The following is a 24,121-nucleotide window of genomic DNA, read 5'->3' on the forward strand; positions in this document are numbered from 1 at the left end:
GGCACTGCACCAGTTACAGGTTGCCAACCTGAACATGCCCCTCTTATCCCAGCTGTCTTCTATTAGTTAGCCAATCCTCTATTCATAGACTCATATACTACCCCCAACACCCTGGGCTCATCTTATTAAGCAGCCTTATGTGCGGTACATTATTGAATGCCTTAGAGAAATCCAAATCTATTACATCTACTGGTTCCCCTTTATTTATTTTGCTTGTTACTTCCTCAAAGAATTCTAATGAATTTGTCAAGCATGATTTCCCCTTCACTCTGATTATATAATGCATTTCTAAACGCTCTGCCAATACACCTTTTATAATAGGCTCTCACATTTTCCCAATGACTGATGTTAAGCTAAATAAACTCAATTTCTCTCCCCAATCCAAACACACATCCCTCCAGTGCTGCAAAGAGGCACCATAAAAGAGACAGTTAAATTCACCTATTACTGTATTCGATGGGCTCGAGACTCCAGGTGACTGAAAACCACCTCCCCCTGCCAAGTCGTTTCCCCAACTTTCAAACAGCTGGTTTTCCAGGGGAGAACAAAGAAAACACTTCAAAGACACAAACACTCAAGGTCTCCTTGAAGCATAATATCATTGACTTTAATGGCTGGGGGGAGCTTGCTACCAGCCATTCAGAACAGCAACTTCTCCATCAAACTGCATCATCCTTTCTGTCACAACATCTTGATGATGAGGCAGAGCAGTGGCAGAGAAGGAAAGAAAAGCCATCAAATCCTGCACTCAGGATCCCCATCCCATGGGACATCCTGCCCCATGTGGCCAAAGATCTGCAGGTCAAGAATTGGCCTGTTCAGTCACATGAAGGCCCATGACAGAAGCTTGCAACCCTGAGTAGACGTCATCCACAAATCAAGGGACAGCCGATGACGACAATTATTGTCTCCAATTATTTAACTGTCTCTTCATACTCAGGCAATGAATAGAAGGTATGCTCCTGGCATGCTCACAGTATTATAATAAATTTGTTAAAAATGCAATTGCTGTACCAACTGAATAGCATAAGTTCTTGAATCTTTTGCTTCTCACTCTCTATTAAATGCTATCAGATTTTCAGCATCCATCCACAGTGCATGGTTTTCTTTTTATCCACATTATGTCTCTCTTCACAAGCACATGTGATTGGTCTCCAGATTGTTGTTCTCCTTTCACAGCAAGATTACAGAATATTTTAAATACACGTGTGGTGAAAGAGCAATCACGTACAGACGCAGGGTCATATCAATGATTTTATAATCCAGAACTTGCTCATCGTACCACAACATCTCAAAACTTGACATTTCCCATTACTCTGTAGTGCTGCATCTGTTTAGGATAATGCAGCACCCACTCCATGCTGACAAGTTCCAACAACCAGCCATGAAAAGAGAGGCAGTACTGTACTGGTTGAGGGAAAAGCAACAGGTGCGAACAACAGATTTATGGAGCACCATTCATAGAGCAAAGCATCCCAGCACAAGACTGAACAGTGAGGAAACAGCAGAAGAAAGACTCATGACAGGGTCAAAGAGGTGAAGTTTAAAAGTGTTTTTGAAAGTGGAGAGAGTAAAGGAAATTACATTTGGGAAGAAAGTTGTAGCCTGCAAAGGTAGCATGGAGGGAGGGAAAGTGGGGAAGCAACACAGCTGGAGAGACTTGAGTGGAGGAAGACATTTTGAAGGACCCAGAAGACATGAGGAAATACAACCTCAACATTTGATGAAACCAGCATCCTGGGACATCAGTAGTGCGCGAAAAGCAGGATGAGTTTTGAATGAAAGCCAAATACTGTGGATGCTGGAAATCTCTAATAACAAAGTGCTGGAAAAACTCAGGTCTGGTAGCACCTATGAACAGAAACAGAATTAACGTGGAGTCCAGTCTGACTCCAGTTCTGAAGAGTCATACTGGACTCGAAATGTTTACTCTCTCCACAGATGTGCCTGCTCAGCTTTTCTTGCACTTTGCTTTTATTCGAGTTCTGAATAAGTTGGGTTTGCACAGGATCCAGAGATGGCAAAGAAAATATTTAAGCAATAGATTTTTGGCACAAAAGGCATGGATAAAGATTTTGGCAGGGATGTGTAACCAGGCCGGGCAGGTAGATAAACAGCAACTTGGAATCAAACAAGTGACTTTTCAACTTGTTCACACTGGGGAGACAGTGGAAGTAAGGTAATTCATGTCAGGGTTAAAGAAGTGAAATTTTAAAAGAATTTGGAAGTGGGGAGGAAGCAAATTATGTTGGAGAAGACTCCACTGGCGAGAGAGAGCAGAAGAGTCGAGGGTAAGAGGGCATAACCTTAAAATCAGAGCCAGGAAATTCAGGGGAAGTCAGGAAACACTCCCCCACACTAAAGCAGTTGATGCCAGCTGAATGAATAACTAAGTTCGGAGATCAGTTGATTTTTGCTGGCTAAGAGGAGTTCGATTACAAATCAGCAAAGATGTCACTGAATGGTGGTCAGGCTTGAGAGCTTTTCTCCTCATTCATGGGATGTGGGCGTTGCTGGCTAGGCCAGCATTTGTTGCCCATCCCAAATTGCCATTGTTCAGAAGAGTCAGCCACATTGCTGTGGTCGTCACAAGTCATAAGGACGGCAGATTTTGTCCCCAAAAAACGTGAGAGAACAAAATTGATTTATTTTACAACAGTTGACAATGGTTTCATGGTCATCATAAGACCATAAGACATAGGAGCAGAAATTAGGCCATTCAGCCCATCGAGTCTGCTCCGTCATTCAATCATGGCTGATAAGTTTCTCAACCCCATTCTCCCGCCTTCTCCTCGTAACCTTTGATCCCCTTACCAATCAAGAACCTATCTATCTCGGTCTTAGATACACTCAATGACCTGGCCTCCACAGCCTTCCGTGGCAATGAATTCCATAGATTCACCACTCTCTGGCTAAAGAAGTTCCTCCTCATCTCTGTTCTAAAAGGTCTTCCCTTTACTTTGAGGCTGTGCCCTCGGGTCCTAGTCTCTCCTACTAATGGAAACATCTTCCCCACTTCCACCCTATCCAGGCCTTTCAGTATTCTGTAAGTTTCAATCAGATCCTCCCTCATCCTTCTAAACTCCATCAAGTATAGACCCAGAGTCCTCAAACGTTCCTCCTATGTTAAGCCTTTCATTCCTGGGATCGTTATTTGCAGATACGGGGCCCAAAATTGCTCACAATATTCTAAATGTGGTCTGACCAGAGCCTTATAAAGCCTCAGCTGTACATCCCTGCTTTTATATTCCAGTCCTCTCAAAATAAATGCCAACATTGCATTTGCCTTCCTAACCACTGACTCAACCTGCAAGTTAACCTTAAGAGAATCCTGGACTAGGACTCCCAAATGCCTTTGCACTCCAGATTTCTGAATTCTCTCCCCATTTAGAAAATAGTCTATGCCTCTATTCTTCCTACCAAAGTGCATGACCTCACACTTCCCCACGTTGTATTCCATCTGCCACTTCTTTGCCCATTCTCCTAACCTGTCCAAATCCTTCTGCAGCCTCCCCGCCTCCTCAATACTACCTGTCCCTCCACCTATCTTTGTATCATCTGCAAACTTAGCCTGGATGCCCTCAGTTCCTTCATCTAGATCATTAATGTATAAAGTGAAAAGTTGTGGTCCCAACATTGACCCCTGCGGAACTCCACTAGTCACCGGCCACCATCCTGAGAAGGACCCCCTTATCCCCACTCTCTGCCTCCCGCCAGACAGCCAATCTTCTAGCCATTCTAGTACCTTGCCCCTAACACCATGGGCTCTTATTTTACTGAGCAGCCTCCTGTACGGCACCTTGTCAAAGGCCTTCTGGAAGTCCAAGTAGATAATATCCATTGGCTCTCCTTTATCTAACCTACTCGTTACCTCCTCAAAGAATTCTAACAGATCTGTCAGGTATGACCTCCCCCCGACGAAACCACGCTGACTTTGCCCATGCACTTCCAAGTATTCTGAAATCTCATCCTTAATAATGGACTCTAAAATCTTACCAACGACCGAGTTCAGGCTAATCGGCCTGTAATTTCCCGTCTTTTGCCTCACTCCCTTCTTAAACAGGGGGATTATATTAGCGATTTTCCAGTCCTCTGGGACCCTCCCTGACTCCAGTGATTCCTGAAAGATCACCACTAACGCCTCCACTATCTCTTCAGCTATCTCCTTCAGAACTCTGGGGTGTAATCCATCTGGTCCAGGTGATTTATCCACCTTCAAACCTTTCAGTTTTCCTAGCACCTTCTCCTTGGTAATGGCCACCATACTCACCTCTGCCCCCCGACTCTCTTGAACTTTAGGTATGTCACTCGAGTCTTCCACTGTGAAGACTGATGCAAAGTACCTATTCAGTTCCTCCGCCATTTCTTTGTTCCCCACTACTACTTCTCCAGCGTCATTTTCCAGCAGCCCAATATCCACTTTTACCTCTCTCTTACCCTTTATATATCTAAAAAAAAACTCTTGCTATCTTCTTTTATATTACTGGCTAGTTTACCCTCATATTTAATCTTCTCCCTCCTTATTTCTTTTTTAGTTGTCCTCTGTTGGTCTTTGTAGGCTTCCCAATCCACTGCTCTTCGCCGCATTGTATGCTTTCTCTTTAGCTTTTATGCTGTCCCTGACTTCCCTTGTCTGCCATGGTTGCCTCGTCCTCCCTTTAGTATGCTTCTTCTTCCTAGGGATGAATTTTTGCTGTCTCCCCCAAATTACTCCAAGAAACTCCTGCCAACTCTGTTCCACTGTCTTTCCTGCTAGGCTCATCTCCCAGTCAATTCTGGCCAGCTCCTCCCTCATGCCTCTGTAGATGCCTTTATTCAACTGTAATACCGTTACATCTGATTCCAGCTTTTTCCGCTCAAATTGCAGGGTAAATTCTATCATACTATGGTCACTTCATTCTAAGGGTTCCTTCACCTTAAGCCCCCTTATCAAATCTGCCTCATTACACATCACTAAATCTAGAATTGCCTGTTCCCTAGTGGGCTCCACCACAAGCTGCTCCAAAAAGCCATCTCGTAGACATTCCACAAATTCCTTTTCTTGGGATCCACTACCAACCTAATTTTCCCAGTCTACCTGCATATTAAAATCCCCCATGATCACTGTCACCTTGCCTTTCTTTCACGCCTTTTCTATCTCCTGGTGTATCTTGTGCCCCACATCCTGACTACTGTTCGGAGGCCTGTACATAACTCCCATTATGGTTTTTTAACCTTTGCAGTTCCTCAACTCTACCCACACAGATTCTACATCATCTAACCCTACATCATTTCTTGCTATCGATTTAATTTCATTTCTTACTAACAAAGCAACCCCACCCCCTCTGCCAACCTGCCTATCTTTTCGATAGGATGTATATCCTTGGATATTTAGCTCCCAGTCCTGATCCCCTTGCAGCCATGTCTCCATAATGGCAACCGCATCATACCTGCCAATTTCAATCTGCGCCACAAGCTCATTTAACTTATTTCGTATACTGCGTGCATTCAGATACAACACCTTCAGTCATGTATTTCCCGTCCCCTTTCTCATTGCCGTCCCTTTATCTGATGTGCTTGAAGTTAGATTCCTAGCCCTTTCCAAACACTCTGTCCTATTTTGTGTTCTGGAGACTTTAATAGCCTCTCCTGGGCTCTCCTTTCTTTTCAGTTTTTTCATAATTTTCCATGAAGTTGAATCCACCCCCCCACACGCTAACCTGCTGCTTTGTTTCCCATTAGTCATGCTTCTTGGAGTTTTACCCTTCCCTCCCCGCCCACTTTCTAGTTTAAAGTCCTGTTGACCACCCTATTTACCCTTTTCGCTAGAACATTGGTCCCAGATCAGTTCAGGTGGAGACCGTCCCAACGGTACAGATCCCTCCTGTTCCAATACTGATGCCAGTGCCCCACGAAATGGAACCCCTCTTTCCCGCACCACTCCTTTACCCACGTGTTTACTTCCCTTATTCTCGCGTCCCTATGCCAATTTGCACGTGGCTCGGGTAGTAATCCGGAGATTATAACCCTTGAGGACCTGTTCTTTAATTTAGTTCCTAGTTCCTGATAATCCCCAAACAGGACCTCTTTCCTAGTCTTACCTATGTTATTTGTCCCGACGTGGACCACAACAACTGGATCCTCCCCCTCCCTCTCCAATATCCTTTTAAGCCGGTCAGAGATGTCCCTCACCCTGGCACCAGGTAGGCAACATACCATGCGGGACTCTCGATCCTGCTTACAAAGAAAGCTATCAATTCCCCTAATTATAGAAACCCCTACAACTACCACTTGTCTTTTTGCTCCCCCCTCTTGAATGGCCTCCTGTGCTACGGTGCCGTGGTCAGATGGCTCATCCTCCCCACAGCCCTGTTCATCATCCACACAGGGAGCAAGTATCTCGTACCTGTTGGACAAGGTCAAGAGCTGAGGCTCCTCTGTTCCTGAACACAGGATCCCTCTACCTGCCTCACTTGCAGTCATACCCTGCTGACCCTGACCACTGACCGGACTTGAGGTACTTAATCTACCGGGTGTGACCGCCTCCTGATACAAAGCATCCAGGTAACTCTCCACCTCCCGGATATTGATGAAGCACCCGGAGATGCTTGGGCCTAGGACACTACCTTGAGGGCTCCTGAGGTGATGTCCTGGAACTAAGATGATTGAACTCCAACAATCACAACCATCCTCCCTTCTGCCCGGCACAACTCCAGCCAGCGGAGAGTTATCCCCCTGGAGTCATACTTAGCAAAAAGAAAGATGGTTGTGGTCGTTGGAGGCCAACCATCCTATTTGACAGCTGCTTTTCCTATACTTTGACACTAGTTACACTTAAAATACTTCTAGCTGTAAATTGCTTTGGGATGCCCCGAGGTCATCAAAGGAGCTCTAGAAATGCAAACTTTTTCATTCTTCCTAGATCCTAACCACTCACTGCATAAAAAGGTTTTCCTCATGTCGCCATTCCTTCTTTTGAGAATCACCTGAAATCTGTGTCTTCTGTTCTCCATGTAACTGAAGCTCATCTCAGGAACTGTTCTCGTGAATTTTTTCTGCACCCTCTCTAATGCCTTCACATCCTTCGTAAAGTGTGGTGCCCAGAACTGGACACAATACTCCAGTTAAGTGACTATACCTAAAAGTACTTTATTATCTGTAAAGTGCTTTGGGATGTCCTAATATCATGAAAGGCGTTATATAAATCCTTCCTTATAAGAACGGAGGGGTTAAGGAGAGAAAATCAGGAGGAAAAGTAAAGGAAAATTTAAAACCTTTTGCAGGCACAAGCCACACACTTTATTAATGAATATTACCAAATCTTTTTTTCAATCTTTCTTAACACTTTTTCTGTGTTGTCAGGCTACATGTCCAACATCCAGTCTTGACTAACTTAAAATTTTCCTCCAGCTAAAAATTGGGAAAATCAAAGCCATTGACTTTGGCCTCCAGCACAAGTTCCATACTCTCAACATCGATTCCAACTCCCTGCCCAGGCACCATCTCAGACTGAACTAGGCGGCTTGCAATCTCAGCATCTTATTTCACTGTTTGCTGAGCTTCCAATCCCATATCCTCTCCATAGGAAATAAGAGCAGGTGTAGGTCATTCTGCCCCTCGAGCCTGCTCCACCATTCAACTAGATCATGGCTGATCTTCTTGCTCAATGACATTTTCCTGCACTGCCACCATATTCCTTGATATCTTTAACATGTAGAAATCTATCGATCTCTGTCTTGAACATACTCAATGAAAGAGCCTCTACATCCCTCTGGCGTAGTGAATTCCAAAAATTCATCAACTTCATAGTAAAGAAATTCTTCCTCATTTCAGTCCTAAATGACCTATCCCTTATTCTGAGACTGTGTCGCCTGATTCCCACAGCCAGGGGAAACATCTTTCCTGCATCTAGCCTGTTGAACCCTGTAAAAATTTTGTATGTTTCAATAAGATCACCTCTCATTCTTCTGAACGGTAGAGAATACAGGGCCAGTCTCCTCTGATTCATCACCCTCCTTAAACTTAAACTATTAAACTCAGTTAGAATTATCCATATTCTTGCCCACTTCAAGTCCCATTAACCCTTCACTCCTGTTCTCACTCAATCACATTGGCTCCCAGTTGCCCAATACCTCACATTTGTTACTGTACCTGTTTCAATCCTTCACTTCAGTAGCGCACTTCACCTCGTGTAAAAAGCTTTCTCTTGTTCTGTCCCAAATCTCTTAAATTTAATCTTATTGTTTCCTGCATTATAACAGTGATACATATGAACATACGAATTAGGAGTAGGCCACTCGGCCCCTTGAGCCTGTTCTGCCATTCAATAAGATCACGGCTGATCTGATTGTTACCTCAACTCCACATTCCTGCCCACCTCCGATAACCTTTCACCCCCTTGCTTATCAAGAACCTATCTACTTCTGCCTTAAAAATATTCAAAGAGTCTGCTTCCACCACCTTTTGCGGAAGACAGTTCCTAGGGCTCACGACCCTCAGAGAAAAATATTTTTTGAAAAATCACACTTCAAAAGTACTTCATTGGCTGTAAAGTGCTTTAGAATGACATGAAAGGTGCGACAAAAATGCAAGTCTAACTTTCTTTCTAATATCCCCTTGTTTTAGATCTCTCAGTACCTGGAAACAGTCTGCTTCTATCTACTCTATCTCCTGCCTTTGTGATTTTAAACACCTCAATCAAATCACCCCTTGAACAAAATAAGGTTGGCAGGATTGAAGGGTTGACTTCCCAGGTAGTAATCTCATATGATGTCCACACGATGGTTACAAACTAGTTATTCTTAAATTTGTGGCTTGTGACTTGACCAGAATCCCTCTGTAAGGATACTAAATAATTGTTCTTTATCAAAATCCTTCTTTATAACTTCTATACGTGCAACCCTACATCCTTAAGACATTTCAAATTCAGAAGAGTAGCTTCCCATTGGGGCTGGTTAGCTCAGTTGGCTGGATAGCTAGTGTGTAGCTCAGAATAGCAGCGACAGCACAGGTTTGATTCCTGTTCTGTCTGAGGTAGATACAGGTACTGCCTCCCTTGCCCTGCCTCACAGTGAAATGCAACGGCAAACCATCACTAATAGAAACTGCCAAGAAAACGGCTCAGGATGGAGCATCGGCAGACAAGGAGCTGCCTTTGGGCGCAGCACAGATGATGATGATGAGGAGCTCCTCATTGAAATGCTGAAAATCACATAATTGCACAGAAATGAGTAACTCTTTCCCCCTTAGCCGTTTTTCCTTCCCAACCATCAAGCTAACTATCGATTTGTCTCGTATATACGATAACCAAAGAAGTAAGGTGGAACAAGTGAAAAGACCTGGTCATATCTAGAGCTTTGTTTTTATTTTGCAAAATAAACATAAACTAATTATTGAAGGTGTGTAGCTTGGCTAATAGATATTCGCTCAAACAAATTTCCGTCAAAATTTTAAATATGCAAGAAATCACTTCTTAAAAGCTAAAAAATAACTGAAGTTAAACAAATATTTAGTTGTAGAAAATAACCCTGTGGTTTTCAAATCGCTTCGAGCAGTGCAGCCATTATAGGGATGAATAGTGTAATGAAAACAGCCGCATCATGTATCCACAAGTGAAATACATGGATTATTGTACAAAAGAATTTCTGTTCTGGGTTAAATAGCATTAGTCATATTCTGGGACCATGCTTCAGGGAGTAGGCATGCACAACAAATTGCCTAGGCATTATCACCAAGTGATACCAGTGGAAGCCACACAAGAAGGGAGCTACAGGTGCTATGATGCTGCTCTCTCCTCTCTTGTACCTCAGTCAATACCGTTAAAGCTGGCTTTGTCACATGACTAATAAATCTTTTGTCAAGAGGAAATGAAATGAGTAAGGTAAATTCTGTTACTGCGCTTTGATTTACGCGTAAAAAATCATGATTAAGTATCAAGAAGGTGTGTATGTTATCAGAACAATAGATTTGGCAAAGAAGGGCATATCCAAAGAGTCAATGAAGTCGTACAAAGATAGACTTAAATCTAAGCTCAGGAGATAAACCTGAACAAAATTATGCTGTTTTCCAAACTATTCTTGTAGGGAGTCTCCCTGCGCTGTCTTTTCCCCTTTACACCACACCCACCATGCACACCCCGACAGCACCTCTCACCACACATGAACAATCCGCATGGAACACAAACTGCTGCTTCATTCCTCAAGCTCACATTAAAAAGAGGAATCTGAATATGTTACGTGTTGATTCAATTGAAACGATGAAAACAAAGAATGACATTGAACTCAATAAGACCAAGTGAACTGCAAACAAGATAAAAGCAAAAAACTGCGGATGCTGGAAATCCAAAACAAAAACAAAAATACCTGGAAATAATCATTAGACTTTTAATTCCAGGTTTTTTTTAAAAATTGAATTCAAATTTGAACCAGGTCCCCAGAGCATTACCCTGGGTCTCTGGATTGCTAGTCAAATGACAATACCACTATGCCATTGCCTCCTCTTCTCTTGTTTGAGAGTCTGGAAGTTGATTGAAACAGCTTTGACCATAGGCAGCGCGAGGGGGAGCGATATGGAATCAAAGCATTAGGCAAGGTAATTCTGGTGGGAGCAAAAGAAAACACTTGATCACGCAGAATTTTATGTCAAACATCTGTAGTTGCAGAACAAAAACAGAATTACCTGGAAAAACTCAGCAGGTCTGGCAGCATCGGTGGAGAAGAAAAGAGTCGACGTTTCGAGTCCACATGACCCTTCAACAGAACTGAGTATAGTTAGGAGAGGGGTGAAATATAAGCTGGTTTAAGGTGGGGGGCAGGGGAGAGAGAAGTTGAGGGTGGGGTGGTTGTAGGGACAAGCAAGCAGTGATAGGAGCAGATAATCAAAAGATGTCACAGACAAAAGGATCAAAGAGGTGTTGAAGGTGGTGATATTATCTAAGAAAAGTGCTAATTAAGAATGGATGGCAGGACACTCAAGGTACAGCTCTAGTGGGGGTGGGGTAGAAAGACTGACAAGGTATTAGTTGTAGATTTAAAAATAATGGAAATAGGTGGGAAAAGAAAAATCTACATAAATTATTGAAAAAAAAACAAAAGGGAGGGGGAAGAAACGGGGTGGGGATGGGGGGAGTTGTAGTTGCAGGTTGTGTAGTCAAAGGTAGCAGCAGAGGACTTTGGTGGTGGGGCGGGGGGGCAGGGAAACAGAGGAGACTAGGGCTAGGTGGAAATATAGAAACTGACCCCATAATGTCACCAAGAGACAGCAAGTGACAAATTAGAGCATGAAAACAGCTGATCGGCCCAAATGGTGCAGTGTTGATGTTCCACACAGGTATCCTCCAACCATATATGTGTCTTGGCATGGATTAGAATATTTTACAATCCATAAATAGATAAGGGAAAGGGAGAAGGCCTCTGAAGAGCATCATCTGATTTTACAGTGACCAACATCACCTGAACTGGCATTTGAGCTGCCAATTTAATGTATCAACCAAATATTAGGCCAATTTATGCCACCACAGCATGGAATATTTGAGGTTTAAATACCTCACTACATAACCATCCTTCGGAGCTGTGCTCCTATTGGGCATAAGGCTGGGCTTGCGATGGGGGAAAATGAATGCAAGAGTTGAAGAATGGGGAAAGGCAGACAGAGACAGGTCGAGGGACTGGGTCATAGGCCCTCCAGCAGCAATAAAGACACTTTGCAAGGAGGCAGAGATATTTTGTTAACTTGCCTACTAAAAAGAACAATCCCTTGAACATTAAGGGCATTAAATAAATACAAGTTGTTGCTGCTCGAATCATGAAATAGTTACAATGCAAGATGGTCATTTAGCCCATTGTGTCTGCTTTCAGCTCATTCTACTTACCTACCCTATTCCCAAAACTCTGAAAATTCTCTTTTCAGGTGCTTACCCAATTCCCTTCCGAAAGCCACGATTGAATCTGCCTCCCCCACATTTGCAAGCAGTGCAATCCAAATCCTAACTAACCACTGCATAAAATAAGTTTCTCATGTCACCATTGGTTCCTCTGCCATCCACCTTAAATCAGTGTCCTCTGGTTCTCGATCCTTCCACCAACAGGAACAGTTCAATGCTATCCATACTGTATATAGGCCTCATGACTTTGAATACTTGACTCCCCACTCAACCTTCTCTTTAAGGAGAACAACTTTCTCTTCTCTTACTCTGTCTCATTTCCTTTTGCACTTCCCTTATTAACTTACAACATTCAGCCTGACTCACTTACCTTATCAACCTGACACCTGTCATAGACATTTTCTTTTGTTGCGTTTGAAGTTAGGCTACACATCCAAATTCAGCCTATTAGAAAACCAGTATTCCCTAAGTGAAAGCCATTAGTTTTAACAGTTTGTAAGAGAGAAGTTTGGGCATTTTTAATCAGTTTCTGCACATTACCATTCGAAGACCAGCCAAAGGTTCAAGGACATTTGGTATGGAAAACAGATCTCGCAATGAAAAACTTGAAATAGAGTTTTACCTCTCACATGACAATGCTACAGGTGTTGAGGGTGCTCAATGTTTCAGTGGGTACCAAAACTAGCAACTAAACTTTCTACAATTTAGCACAAAAGCATTCATTGCAATAAGGTCAGAAGTAAAACTCTTAAAATCTGATGCAAAAGCTGGTAACAATGCTATTAAACATAACATATTAACAAACATATCAAGCAAAATTGAGGGTGGCGGCTGTGTGTATTAATTATAATAAAGGATGGTGTGGTGCAGCCAATATGAACATCATTTAAGGTACAAAGTCTTTGGACAGTTATTTGCCAACTCTAAACACAGCAGTCCAGCTTTTCTTTAAAACAGATATTTGAAACTTTCCACACAACTATTTCATTATTATTAATTTTGAAGCTGTTCAGAATTTCCCCAGAGGTGTTGCAATATACGCAAGTGTCAGGAAAGGAAACAGCTGGAGCAAAACACTACCATTTTTAAATGACTCAGCCTTTGGGGGAACTGCACACATTAGGACAGCAGCACCACCACCACCACATGTACAATTAATAATTAGGAACATTCAGCTGGTTTTGCAATGGTTAGAGACCTCTGTATAGTCCATGGCCACACCCTTCCTCCTTCAGTACATGCCCACAAGAATGTATACAAGGCTAGTCACGATAATAACTACTGTTCCTTACTTAAGTATTCAGGATATGAAGGCAAGTCTCACTAGTTCCTTCCATCCACCCCATCTGTGTAAATCATGAATTTCAGATCACAACACAAATGTCAAGCTTAATTTTAAAAAGAAATGTTGATTTAAACTACAATTATTCCGAACAGCTCCAAGAGATCACTCCTCTGCCCACTATGTATTCCCTGTAACAGATCTAGGGATGATAAGCTCTCTAATATGTCGAGGACATGACCTAGGAAGGTTCAGGCAACAATATCTTTTCTGCAGCTCTGAAGATGAGCCAAATGGACTCGAAACATTAACTGTTCTCTCTCCACAGATGCTGCCAGACCTGCTGAGTTCTTCCACCATTTTTTGTTTTTATTTCATATCTCCAGCATCCGCAGTATTTTGCTTTTATCTTAATGTCCTCTGTGTTAAGTTAGCTGACCTCACCTAGGGAGACAAGAATAATCAGCAACTCTCCCATTTCTGTTCACGATACAGTAAACCTGCAGGAAAGTTGAACTGCTCACAATCAGTGTGGACAGGACTGCACGTGTCTGCAATGTCATTTCCTACAAAATAAACACTATGTTGGCACACAGCACCCAAGTTATTTGATGTGCTGAGTTAGCATAGGTTTGCAAATACCTATGAACTGTACTTCAGCCTAACAGGCTGTATACAACAAAAAGGAAGAGAAAATTGTGTGGGGAGTGTTGGGGGCAGCTGAAAGAATTTGAAAAGCCTGGCCCGCATACAATTTCACACTCTGGTCTTAAAAGTACACCACTTGTGTTGAAGACATTAGCAAACAACACACAAGCACCGACACAACTGCATCAAGAATGACATATGGCTGTTCACGTGTACCAAGTGCCACTTCAATGGAGGTGGAAAAGGCAGAACAAGGAGGGAGGCTGGAGGTGGCAGAGAAGAAACAAAGGAACTTATGCATTGTTACACTTAGCATAGAGCAGTACATACTGTACAAGTCCAATCAATTTCTTCACACCTAGACTTTCAAAGTAAGCATACACTTATATATTAGTTTATTACATTATTTTGATTGAGGCACAATGATTCATTAATTTGCCCAAAGTTGATGGCAATTCTTAAATTGAACAGTGAAACACGAAGTACAGCACAAGCCCATAATTTCTCAGCCTGTTCCATTCCAAACACTATTCAGGACTTCAATTTTCAGTTAGTTCTCGTCCTTCGGATACTGTGCACTTAAAAATCAGCCACACTGGCACATGGTAACAGCATTAGCCTGTCCTTTGTGGCTTTAAGACCATGTGCGACCCTTACTTCTTTGGATATGCAAGTCTTATTTGGCATTTTCTTCCATAACAGGCCAGTTTTGTCTACATTGAAGACCTGCTCTGGCTGGTCCCCTCTCTCCTCAATGCATTCCTGCAGCTCCATGGGAAACACTCCTGCAGTTACACGGTCAACTTGATATTTTGAAGACCAAAATGATTTTTTTTAAAAGTGATCGAACCATTCTGCACTGGCTGAGAATCCTCTGGAAGGCAAAGAAGAGGCCTCTTCATTGTCACCAGTAGAACCAGCACGACTGCCTTAACTACTTTTCATGCGCTGCTACAATTCGGTGCCTTATTTCTAATAATTGGGCCAGGAACTGGAATTTCTCTTATGCTGGTGCTCTACCCACACATTAAGTAACTTCTCCATTTCTTCCAAGTGTGGGTCTCTCCTACTTACAAAAGTTAACCCAGCTGCACAACTACCAGAAACACGAATACTAGCCTGTATTTTACCTTCAGACTGCCTAATGTGCCTAATTGTAAATGCATTAGCACCATTCCCTGGCCAATATGGTAGCATTAGCCCATTGTTGCCACTTTTTCAGCAAGTGTCATCCATTCTAGGGCATTTACTGCTTGGTTCAGATTCACTCATTTTTCAACAACGGTGACTTAAAGATTGCCCAAAACTGGACATGAATACCCAAGTGCAAACCCTCCAGTAAACAACATGACAGACGGCGCATACAGTGCGCACCTTCTCGTCCAGGAATACATTATGGACACCTTCCGTATAGTTTTTATTAATATATTTTGGGTTTTTTCAATTTTATGACATTTTGTCTAACCTTTGTCTAAAAACACAGATAAGCAAACGTCTGTCCCACAGTTGGCAAAATGGTATACATAATGTTTAGCGTGGATAAACACACAAATGGCAAAGATACGAATGGTGAGGCTTGACTGTAGTCCAACCACCATCGTGTTCTGGAGCTTTTTGCCCTCACCCCAATTTGCCAAAAATCTCTTCCATTTCATGCACACCATGCTGCATGGCGATTAATTGTTAGAATTTAAAACAAAAGGACAGTTCCGTAAGCTAAAGAAACAGAAAAAAAAAAGATTTTTCTTTTTACTGTATTCGACAAGCTGTTATGATCCGGAATGCTCAGCCGAAAAGGTTGTAGAAGCAGAGCCACCACTTTCAAATGGGGAATTGGATAAATTCTTGGAGGGTGAAGTGCAGAGTCAGGTCTACAGGAAAATTATAAAAACCAAACTGCAAACTTGCATTCTATGCCAGTTGACCTCAAGGTTTACACAGCAATGATCTGACCAATGCTTCAAAAAAACACCTGCGCCAAAGTGTTGTAGGATTGATCGGCAGACAATCCTTTTAGTATGCAATGTTTGAAATCAGCTTAGATCCAAAGATGAGAGAAAAGCTTCCCTTCACTATTTTGAAAAAAATACTTAAAATATGAAACTTTCAAATGGAAATACTGCACAAGGATAATTGAGCATAAGCTAGAAAGAATGGAATAAAGTCAAATTTCATAGCCTTTAAAATGGCACCTAAAATAACTCAAATGTAGTTGCTCCATTAAAGCTAATGAATGTCATCTATATTTTGGATTAGATTCTAACAGGGACGCATCAAAAATATAAACATGGTGTAAGCATACACGGTAACAGACTATTGTAGCTTTTTTATGCAAAGGCTTTCCAATAATGAATCCATAGCATTTTCTTTGCTTGGACAGGTCAAACTTGATTGCAATGCAGACAAGTTGAGTGGTAGTACATGGGGAATTGGATAAATTATGAGCAGCATATTGCCCCCCGCCCTCTGAACCTGGTCTGTTTAATCTAAGTCAGAGCTCAATGGCTAACACTCAACTGAGTCGCAAGGTTGTGGGTTCAAGTTACAGTCCAAAGGCTTCAGCACAGAAATCCAGTTTGACGCTCCAGTGCTAAGAAATGTGCTATCCCAGTGGAGGTGCCGTCTTTTGGATGAGAAGTCAAACCAAGGACCTATCTGCCTTCTCAGCTGGGAATACAAGATCCCATGGCACTATTTCAATAGGTGAGTGCACCCCAGCAGCCTGGTCAATTTGATCCCTCAACTGACACTGCAATATCCAGGTGGTGTGTGTTTATATGTTTTTACTAAAAACTCCCAAGAAATGCAATTTGTTGAACTGTTCTGGCCATGCAGCACCTCATCACAGAATTAAGTGAAGGTTGAAGCCTGAAGGTGGGTGTTGGTTCAGAGAAGAGTCAAGAAATCACCAGCATCAGAAAATTGTTAAGACATATTGTCATCCTGCAATGTTAACTGGAGCAAAATACCCCGAAGATCATTCAGTATAATATAGATACTACAAAAAAGATCAAAAAAATTGACAAAAAAAGTAGGTCATTTGGCCCTTCAAGCCTGTTCAACCACTGACTAACATGGCTGATCTGAGCGTCACCTAAAGTCCACTTTCCTGCCTGGCCATCCCGCACGACCCTCAACTCCATTATCTATCAAAAACCTAACTCAGCCTTGAATATATACAGTGACACAACCTCCACTGCTCTGTGGAACAGAATTCTAAAGGCTAATTACCCTCAGGAAAATAAATTCCTCCTCATCTGTGTTAAATGGGAGATTCCTTATTTTGAAACTGTGCTCCCAGTTCTACATTCCCCAGCAAGAGAAAACATCCTCCCCAGCATCTACCCTCTGAAATCCCACAGAAGCTAATGTTTGAAGATCATCTCTCGTTCTTCCAAACTCCAATTAGCATAGGCCCAACCTTTCCTGCAGAGAAGTGCAAAGTGATTCATTTTGGTAGGACAATACAAAACAAAGGGTACAATTTTAAAGGGGAAGTGGTCAATAAAGCATATGGAATCCTGGGCTAAATAAGGGCATGGAATACAAAAGCAATAGAAACATGAGGAACATCTTTTTCACACAGCAAGTAGTTTCGGATCTTGACTGCTGAAGGGTGCGGAGGAGTCAGGATCAATTGAGGCTTTCAAAAGGGAATTGCATAATTATAAGACCATAAGACATAGGAGCAGAAATTAGGCCATTCAACCCATCGAGTCTGCTCCACCATTCAATCATGGCTGATAAGTTTCTCAACCCCATTCTCCCGCCTTCTCCCCGTAACCTTTGATCCCCTTACCGATCAAGAACCTATCTATCTCGGTCTTAAATACACTCAATGACCTGGCCTCCACAGCCTTCTGTGGCAATGAATTCCATAGATTCACCACTCTCTGGCTAAAGGCTAAAGAAGTTTCTCCTCATCTCTGTTCTAAAAGGTCTTCCCTTTACTCTGAGGCTGTGCCCTCGGGTCCTAGTCTCTCCTACTAATGGAAACATCTTCCCCACGTCCACTCTATCCAGGCCTTTCAGTATTCTGTAAGTTTCAAACAGATCCCCCCTCATCCTTCTATACTCCATCGAGTATAGACCCAGAGTCCTCAAACGTTCCTCCTATGTCAAGCCTTTCATTCCTGGGATCGTTATTTGCAGGGCTGCAGGGAAAAGGCATGGGAATGGGACAAGGTGAATTGCTCCTTCAGAGAGCCAACACAGACATGAGACACCAAATAGCCTTCTTCTCTGCTGTAACCATTCTATGATTCTAGCTTTAAGAACCTTGCATTGATGCGAATGAGTTAAAAGCTGCAGCTCATCATTTTAATCCAGAGCAACAAAGTGGTAATTCACTAAATCTGCAATAATTCAATTCTAGAACAAATTGAGTATTATGTTATTTGAAATAGACTATAATAAGGTCAGTTAACCTATTTCTTTCCATTTCTTAAGTGAACATGGCTAAAATTTCTGGCTACCCCCAAATCTAGCTTTTCGTTCTGACAAAGGGTCACTAACTCTGTTCCTCAAAGATACTGTCAGGCCAGCTGAGCGTTTCCCAGCATCGTCTGTTTTTATTAACCTGTGGCTCTCTGTTGTGTATTTCCAACATCTTTTAAAGAATATATCACACAAATGTTTCAATAGTTTGTCTCATTAACCTGGTTTCCCTTGCAGTGCTTTGGGAGAGTTAATCCTGTGTTCTTGGAGTGGGAATCATTATTGACTTTGTCACTGAGTCACAGTACTTGCTTCGTCTGTATTTTGTTCTCTCTTAGAAAGCACAAACATGCATGGAAAAGTCATTCTATCCTCGAGGCAAAATATGTTTCTTTCAATTTAAAAGATAAAAGGGATCATATGAAAATTATCATTCTGGGAAAGGAGGGCTGAAAAGACTTGCAATTCAAAATATTCCCATGCCTTTTATTTCCTCCAACAATTATCTAATTCAGCTACCTAATAAAAGAAAGGTCTGTTCAACTCAGCTAGCATACCCCCTCCATCCACCAGCAGGGTGAAACCAATATTTTGGGCCTGAAATTCTTTGGCGAGCTATTAATCTGAGTTGGACCTGATGAGGGACAAGCTCCACTGACCGACATCCATGTTCAATTTTTTTTTTTTAAATTCAGGAGCAGCTGAGAGAATGGAATAACTGAACCATGTACCAAGAAAGAATGGGACTTCCATTCTGTATTATTCAGGTCAGGTGTGGCTGAGTGAAAGGATGCACATCTGCACACAGCTTCCTGAACTTTAGGCATGAACTTCAGAAATGAGTAGACACAGTCCAAACACCCCTCACACCTACTCTGCTATTCAATAGAGAATGAATTGTTTTATTCATTCACGGGATATGGGCTTTGCTGGCTGGACCAGCATTTATTGCCCATCCCTAGTTGCCCTCGAGAAGGTGGTGGTGAGCTGCCTTCTTGAACCACTGCAGTCCATGCGGTGTAGATACACCAACTGTGCTGTTAGGGAGGGAATTCGAGGATTCTGACCCACGACAGTCAAGGAACAGCGATATATTTCCAAGTCAGGATGGTTTGGAGGGGAACTTCCCGGTGGTGATGTTCCCATGTAGCTGATTGCCATGTCCTTCAAGATGGTAGTGGTCATGGATTTTGAAGGTGCTGTCTAAGGAGCCCTGCTGAGTTTCTGCAGTGCATCTTGTAGATGGTACACACTGCTGCTACTGTGCATCAGTAGTGGGAGGAGTGAATGTTTGACGATGTGGTGCCAATCAAGCAGGCTGCTTTGCCCTGGACTGTGTCAAGTTTCTTGTGTTTTATAGATGGTGGACAGACTTTGGGGAGTCAGGAGGTGAATTACTCATAGCAGGATTCCTAGTCTCTGACCTGCTCTTGTGGCCACAGTATTTATATGGCTAGCCCAGTTCAGATTTTGGTCAATGGGAACCCCTAGGATGTTGGCAGTGGGGGATTCCCTGATGGTAATGCCATTGAATGTCTAGGGGCAATGGTTAGATTCTCGCTTGTTGGATATGGTCATTGCTTGACACGTGTGGTGCGAATATTACATGCAACTTGCCAGCCCAAGCCTGGATATTGTCCAGGTCTTGCTGCGTTTGGACATGGACTGCTTCAGTATCTGAGCAGTCACGAATGATGTGAGCATTGTGCAGTCATCAGCGAACATTCCCACTTCTGGCCTTATGATGGAAGGAAGGTCATTGGTGAAGCAACTGAAAATAGTTGGGCTGAGGACACTAATCTGAGGAATTGCTGCAGTGATGTCCTGGAGTGCAGATGACTGACCTCCAACAACCACCAACCATCTTTCTTTGTGCTAGGTATGACTCCAACCAGTGGAGAGTTTTTCCCGATTCCCATTGACTCCAGTTTTGATGCCACACTTGGTCAAAATGCTGCCTTGATGTCAAGGGCAGTCACACTCACCTCACGTGTTCAGCTCCTTTGTCCATGTTTGAACCAAGGCTGTAATGTCAGGAGCTGAGTGGCCCTGTCGGCACCCAAACTGGGCTTCAGTGAGCATGTTATTGCTAAGCAAGTGCTGTGTAATCGCACTGTTGATGACCCCTTCCATTACTTTACTGATGATCGTAGGTAGACTGATGGGGCGATAATTGGCCGGATTGAATTTGTCCTGCTTTTTGCATATAGGACATACCTGGGCAATTTTCCACATAGCCAGGTAGATGCCAGTGTTGCAGCTGTACTGGAATGGTAGGAGTGACCAATGCACAGTCGTTGTGGAGGCGAAGTCCCACCTTCACATTGAGGATACCCTCCATTGTGTTCTGTGGCACTACCACCGTGCTAGCAACTCCAGACTGGGCATCCATGGGGCGCTGTGGACCATCAGCAGCAGCAGAATTGTACCTGAACACAATCTGTAGCCTCATGGCCCAGCATATCCCCCACTCTACCATTACCACCAAGCCAGGGGATCAACCCTGGTTCAATGACGAGTAAAGGGCATGCCAGGAGCAGCACCAGGCATATCTAAAAATGAGGTGTCAACATGATGAAGCAATAACTTGCATGCCAAACAGCAGAAGCAACAAGTGATAGACAGACTGGAACAACTGCAGAGCTTCAATCTGTCATGGACAAATGCATCTATGGCTTGCAGATTGGCAAGGATGCGGTCAAATATGTTTTTCCCTCATCAGTTCCCTCACCACATACCATGGACCCCGTCTAGCAGCTGTGCCATTTAGGACTCGGCCAGCTCAGTCAGTAGCGGTGCTACCAAGCCAATCTTGGTGATGGACATTGAAGTCCCCCACCCAGAGTACAATCTGCGCTCTTTCCACCCTCAGTACTTTCTCCAAGTGGTGCTCAACATGGAGGAGCACTGATTTGCGAGGGAGGGCGGTACATGCTAATCAGCAGGAGGTTTCCTTGCCCATGTTTGACGTGGTGCCATGAGACTTCATGGGGTCCAGAGTCGATGTTGAGGACTCCCAGGGCAGCTCCCTCCTGACTGCATACCACCGTGCTGCCACCTCTGCTGGGTCTGTGCTGCTGGTGGGACAGGACATACCCAGGGATGGTGATGTCTGGGACATTATCTATAAGATGTGATTCCGTGAGGATGACTGTGTCAGGCTGTTTCTTGACTAGTATGTGAGACAGCTCTCCCAATTTTGGCACGAGCCGCCAGATGTTCTTAAGGAGAACTTTGCTGGGTCGACAGGGCTGAGTTGGCCTTTGTCATTTCCATTGCTTAGATCAATACCGGGTGGTCTGTCCTGTTTCACTCCTTTTTTGAGGCTTTGTAGTGGTCTGATAGAACTGAGTGGCTTACTAGGCCATTTCAGAGGACATTTAAGAGTCAACCACATTGCTATGGGTCTGAAGTCACACGTAGGCCAGACCAGTTAAGTACAGCAGGTTTCCTTCCCTAAAGGACATTAGTGAACCAGATGGGTTTTTACAACAGTCGACAATGGTTTCATTATCATCAGACTTCTAATTCCAGATTTTTATTTAATTCAAATTCTACCATCTGACATGGCTGGATTCAAGCCCAGGTGCCCAGAGCGTTACCTTAGGTCTCTGGATTACTCTTCCAGCAACAATACCACTACGCCATCGCCTCCCCTGTAGACTGATCTTCTACATCAACTCCACTTTCCCACCCAATCCACATAACCCTGGAATTCCCTAGAGTTCAAACATCTTCCAGCCTTGGATATACTCAACAATGGAGCATCCACAACTGTGGTAGAGAATTCCAAAAATTCACAACCCTCTGATTGAAGAAACTGTTCCTCATCTGCCTTAATTAATCAATCTTTTATCCTGAGATTAAACCCCTAGCTCCAGTCTCTCCAGTCAGGGAAAACAACCTATCAGCTTCTACCCGTCAAGCCCCCTCAGAATTGTTTCTGTTTCAATGAGATCACTGCTCATTTCTTCCAAACTCGAGGGTATAGGTCCACTCTACTCAATCTCTCCTCACAGACAAACCTCTCAATGCAGGAATCAATGCAATAAACTTTCACTGCACCACTTCCATGGCAAGTATATCCTCCTTTTGAACACAGAACCAACACAACACCTTTCACAGCAAGGTGCAAATTATATTTCGAACAGATACATTGGCACCTCAGCACTCAAGGAGCCATTGTGAAATTATTCCCAAAACTAGATTAACGGTACAAAGACACATTGTGGATGCAGGAAACTGCAACTGTTCAACATGTTCAGCAGCTCATGCAGCATATGTGGTTGGAGAAACAGTTAACAAAGGCAATGAGGGGTGGGCAATAAATGCTGGCCTTGCCAGTGACAACCACATCCTGTGGAACATTAAAATTTTAAAATTGCAGGTCGATGACCTTTCAACAGAATTGCAGGCGAACAAGGTAAAAGACAAAACTCCCACTGTCCAGATTAGCAGTAATCCCATTACCTGCAACAATGGATGATGCAGCGTTACTTCCAGATGCGCTGCACGATGTGCAGGATCTTGACTGCTATCTTGAATTTCCAGGTCCTCCTCAGGAATGGTGTCCCACTTGCCCTGGTGTGCCACAAGGTGATGAACTAACACATATTGTCCAGGCAAGGCCAAGCTAATATTGGTCCTCTTTCCATGGGTAAACTTCAGTCGTCTCCTTTTACACTTCTTGTTGCCACTTTTGGCAACGGGCAAAAGCTTTTCACCCAACAGACTGTTCAGTACATGACACTTGGCCCCACAGTTCTGACCCAGGATCATAATACATGGAAAGCAGCCCACTGTTGCCTGCAGGTATTCCTCTTCATGTTGTGGGAACGATATGCAGCTCAAAGAACCTGGAGGAGAAACAAGAGAGAAATGAGACATGGTGCAAATTTCCCAAGGTGCTGTCCACAACATTTTTAAAAATGTCTCAGAAAGCAGGTGCTGTTGAAAAGACTGGTATTTATGCCCTACCCCTATTTGATAAAGTGGTGATGGGCCATCTCCTCTATCCAGCTGAGTGGCTTGTTAGACTACTTCAGAGAGCAGTCAAGAGTCAAACACGTTGCTATGAGACAGAGTGACAGACCCAGACAGCAGTTTTCCTTCCCAAAATATGATAGCCTGTGGGTTTTTAATTACGTCAATGTGCTCTCCTGAAATAACAAAGCTATTGAACCACACAAAATACAAAGAATTACTTTGTTAAAATGTATCGGTTTTGTCCCTTTAAGCCTAATTGAGATTAGCTGAAAAGAGTAAATTTATCAACTTAGAGGCTCCAGATAGTGGTTTGCTGTTCTGTTGCTGGAGAGTTTGAACATTGCAAGTGTCACCTTTGTCCTTTAAATTTCGGAGAAACTCCCTTCCTAAACAGCACTGTGCATCTATACCAGATGGAGCGCAGTGATTAAAAAGTGGCTCATCACCACCTTTGCAAGGGCAATTTGGGACAGGCAAAAAATGCTGCCTAGCCAGAAACGCCCACATCTTGTGATTTTTTTTTTAAATTTAAATGTTTTTTTGAAGTGTCATACAGAAATTTGTATCAGATAGCAAGCATTAAGTCTGAAATCTAATGAATGGAAACAGCGAGTGAGAGATTTTTTTTTTATATAATATGGGTATTTGTGGGTTCAGTTACAAAGAAAACTGAAAGTTGACAGAAATATTTTTCCTTCATTTGCACTGATCGGTGAGCCCACTGAACAACAGACTTCCTTATCAGAAGCTGGATTAGTGTGGAGTTAGTCCATGGTCCACTTACCACCTGAACACTAGTTTAAAATGAACTCAAAAATGGGATTAATTGTCAACTGACTCTCAGTATCACGAAATTAACTTAAGAGAATCTGCAACAGTGCGCAAAGGCCCAAAGTACAGCAGTATAT

The 24,121-nt window shown here is 43.0% G+C and overlaps 1 protein-coding gene across 2 annotated transcripts in view; it reads right to left on the minus strand.

The window, feature by feature from the left end:
- dstyk (dual serine/threonine and tyrosine protein kinase) overlaps positions 1 to 24,121 on the minus strand; it is a 130,284-nt gene that overhangs the window by 83,951 nt on the left and 22,212 nt on the right. For both annotated transcript variants that reach the window (XM_078546425.1, XM_078546424.1), the window contains exon 2: positions 22,698 to 23,083. In XM_078546425.1, coding sequence (XP_078402551.1) covers positions 22,698 to 23,083 — 386 coding nt within the window. The remainder of the gene's footprint in view (positions 1 to 22,697; positions 23,084 to 24,121) is intronic.

Source organism: Cetorhinus maximus, chromosome 8 (assembly GCF_964194155.1).
Source record: "Cetorhinus maximus chromosome 8, sCetMax3.hap1.1, whole genome shotgun sequence".
NCBI lineage: Eukaryota > Metazoa > Chordata > Chondrichthyes > Lamniformes > Cetorhinidae > Cetorhinus > Cetorhinus maximus.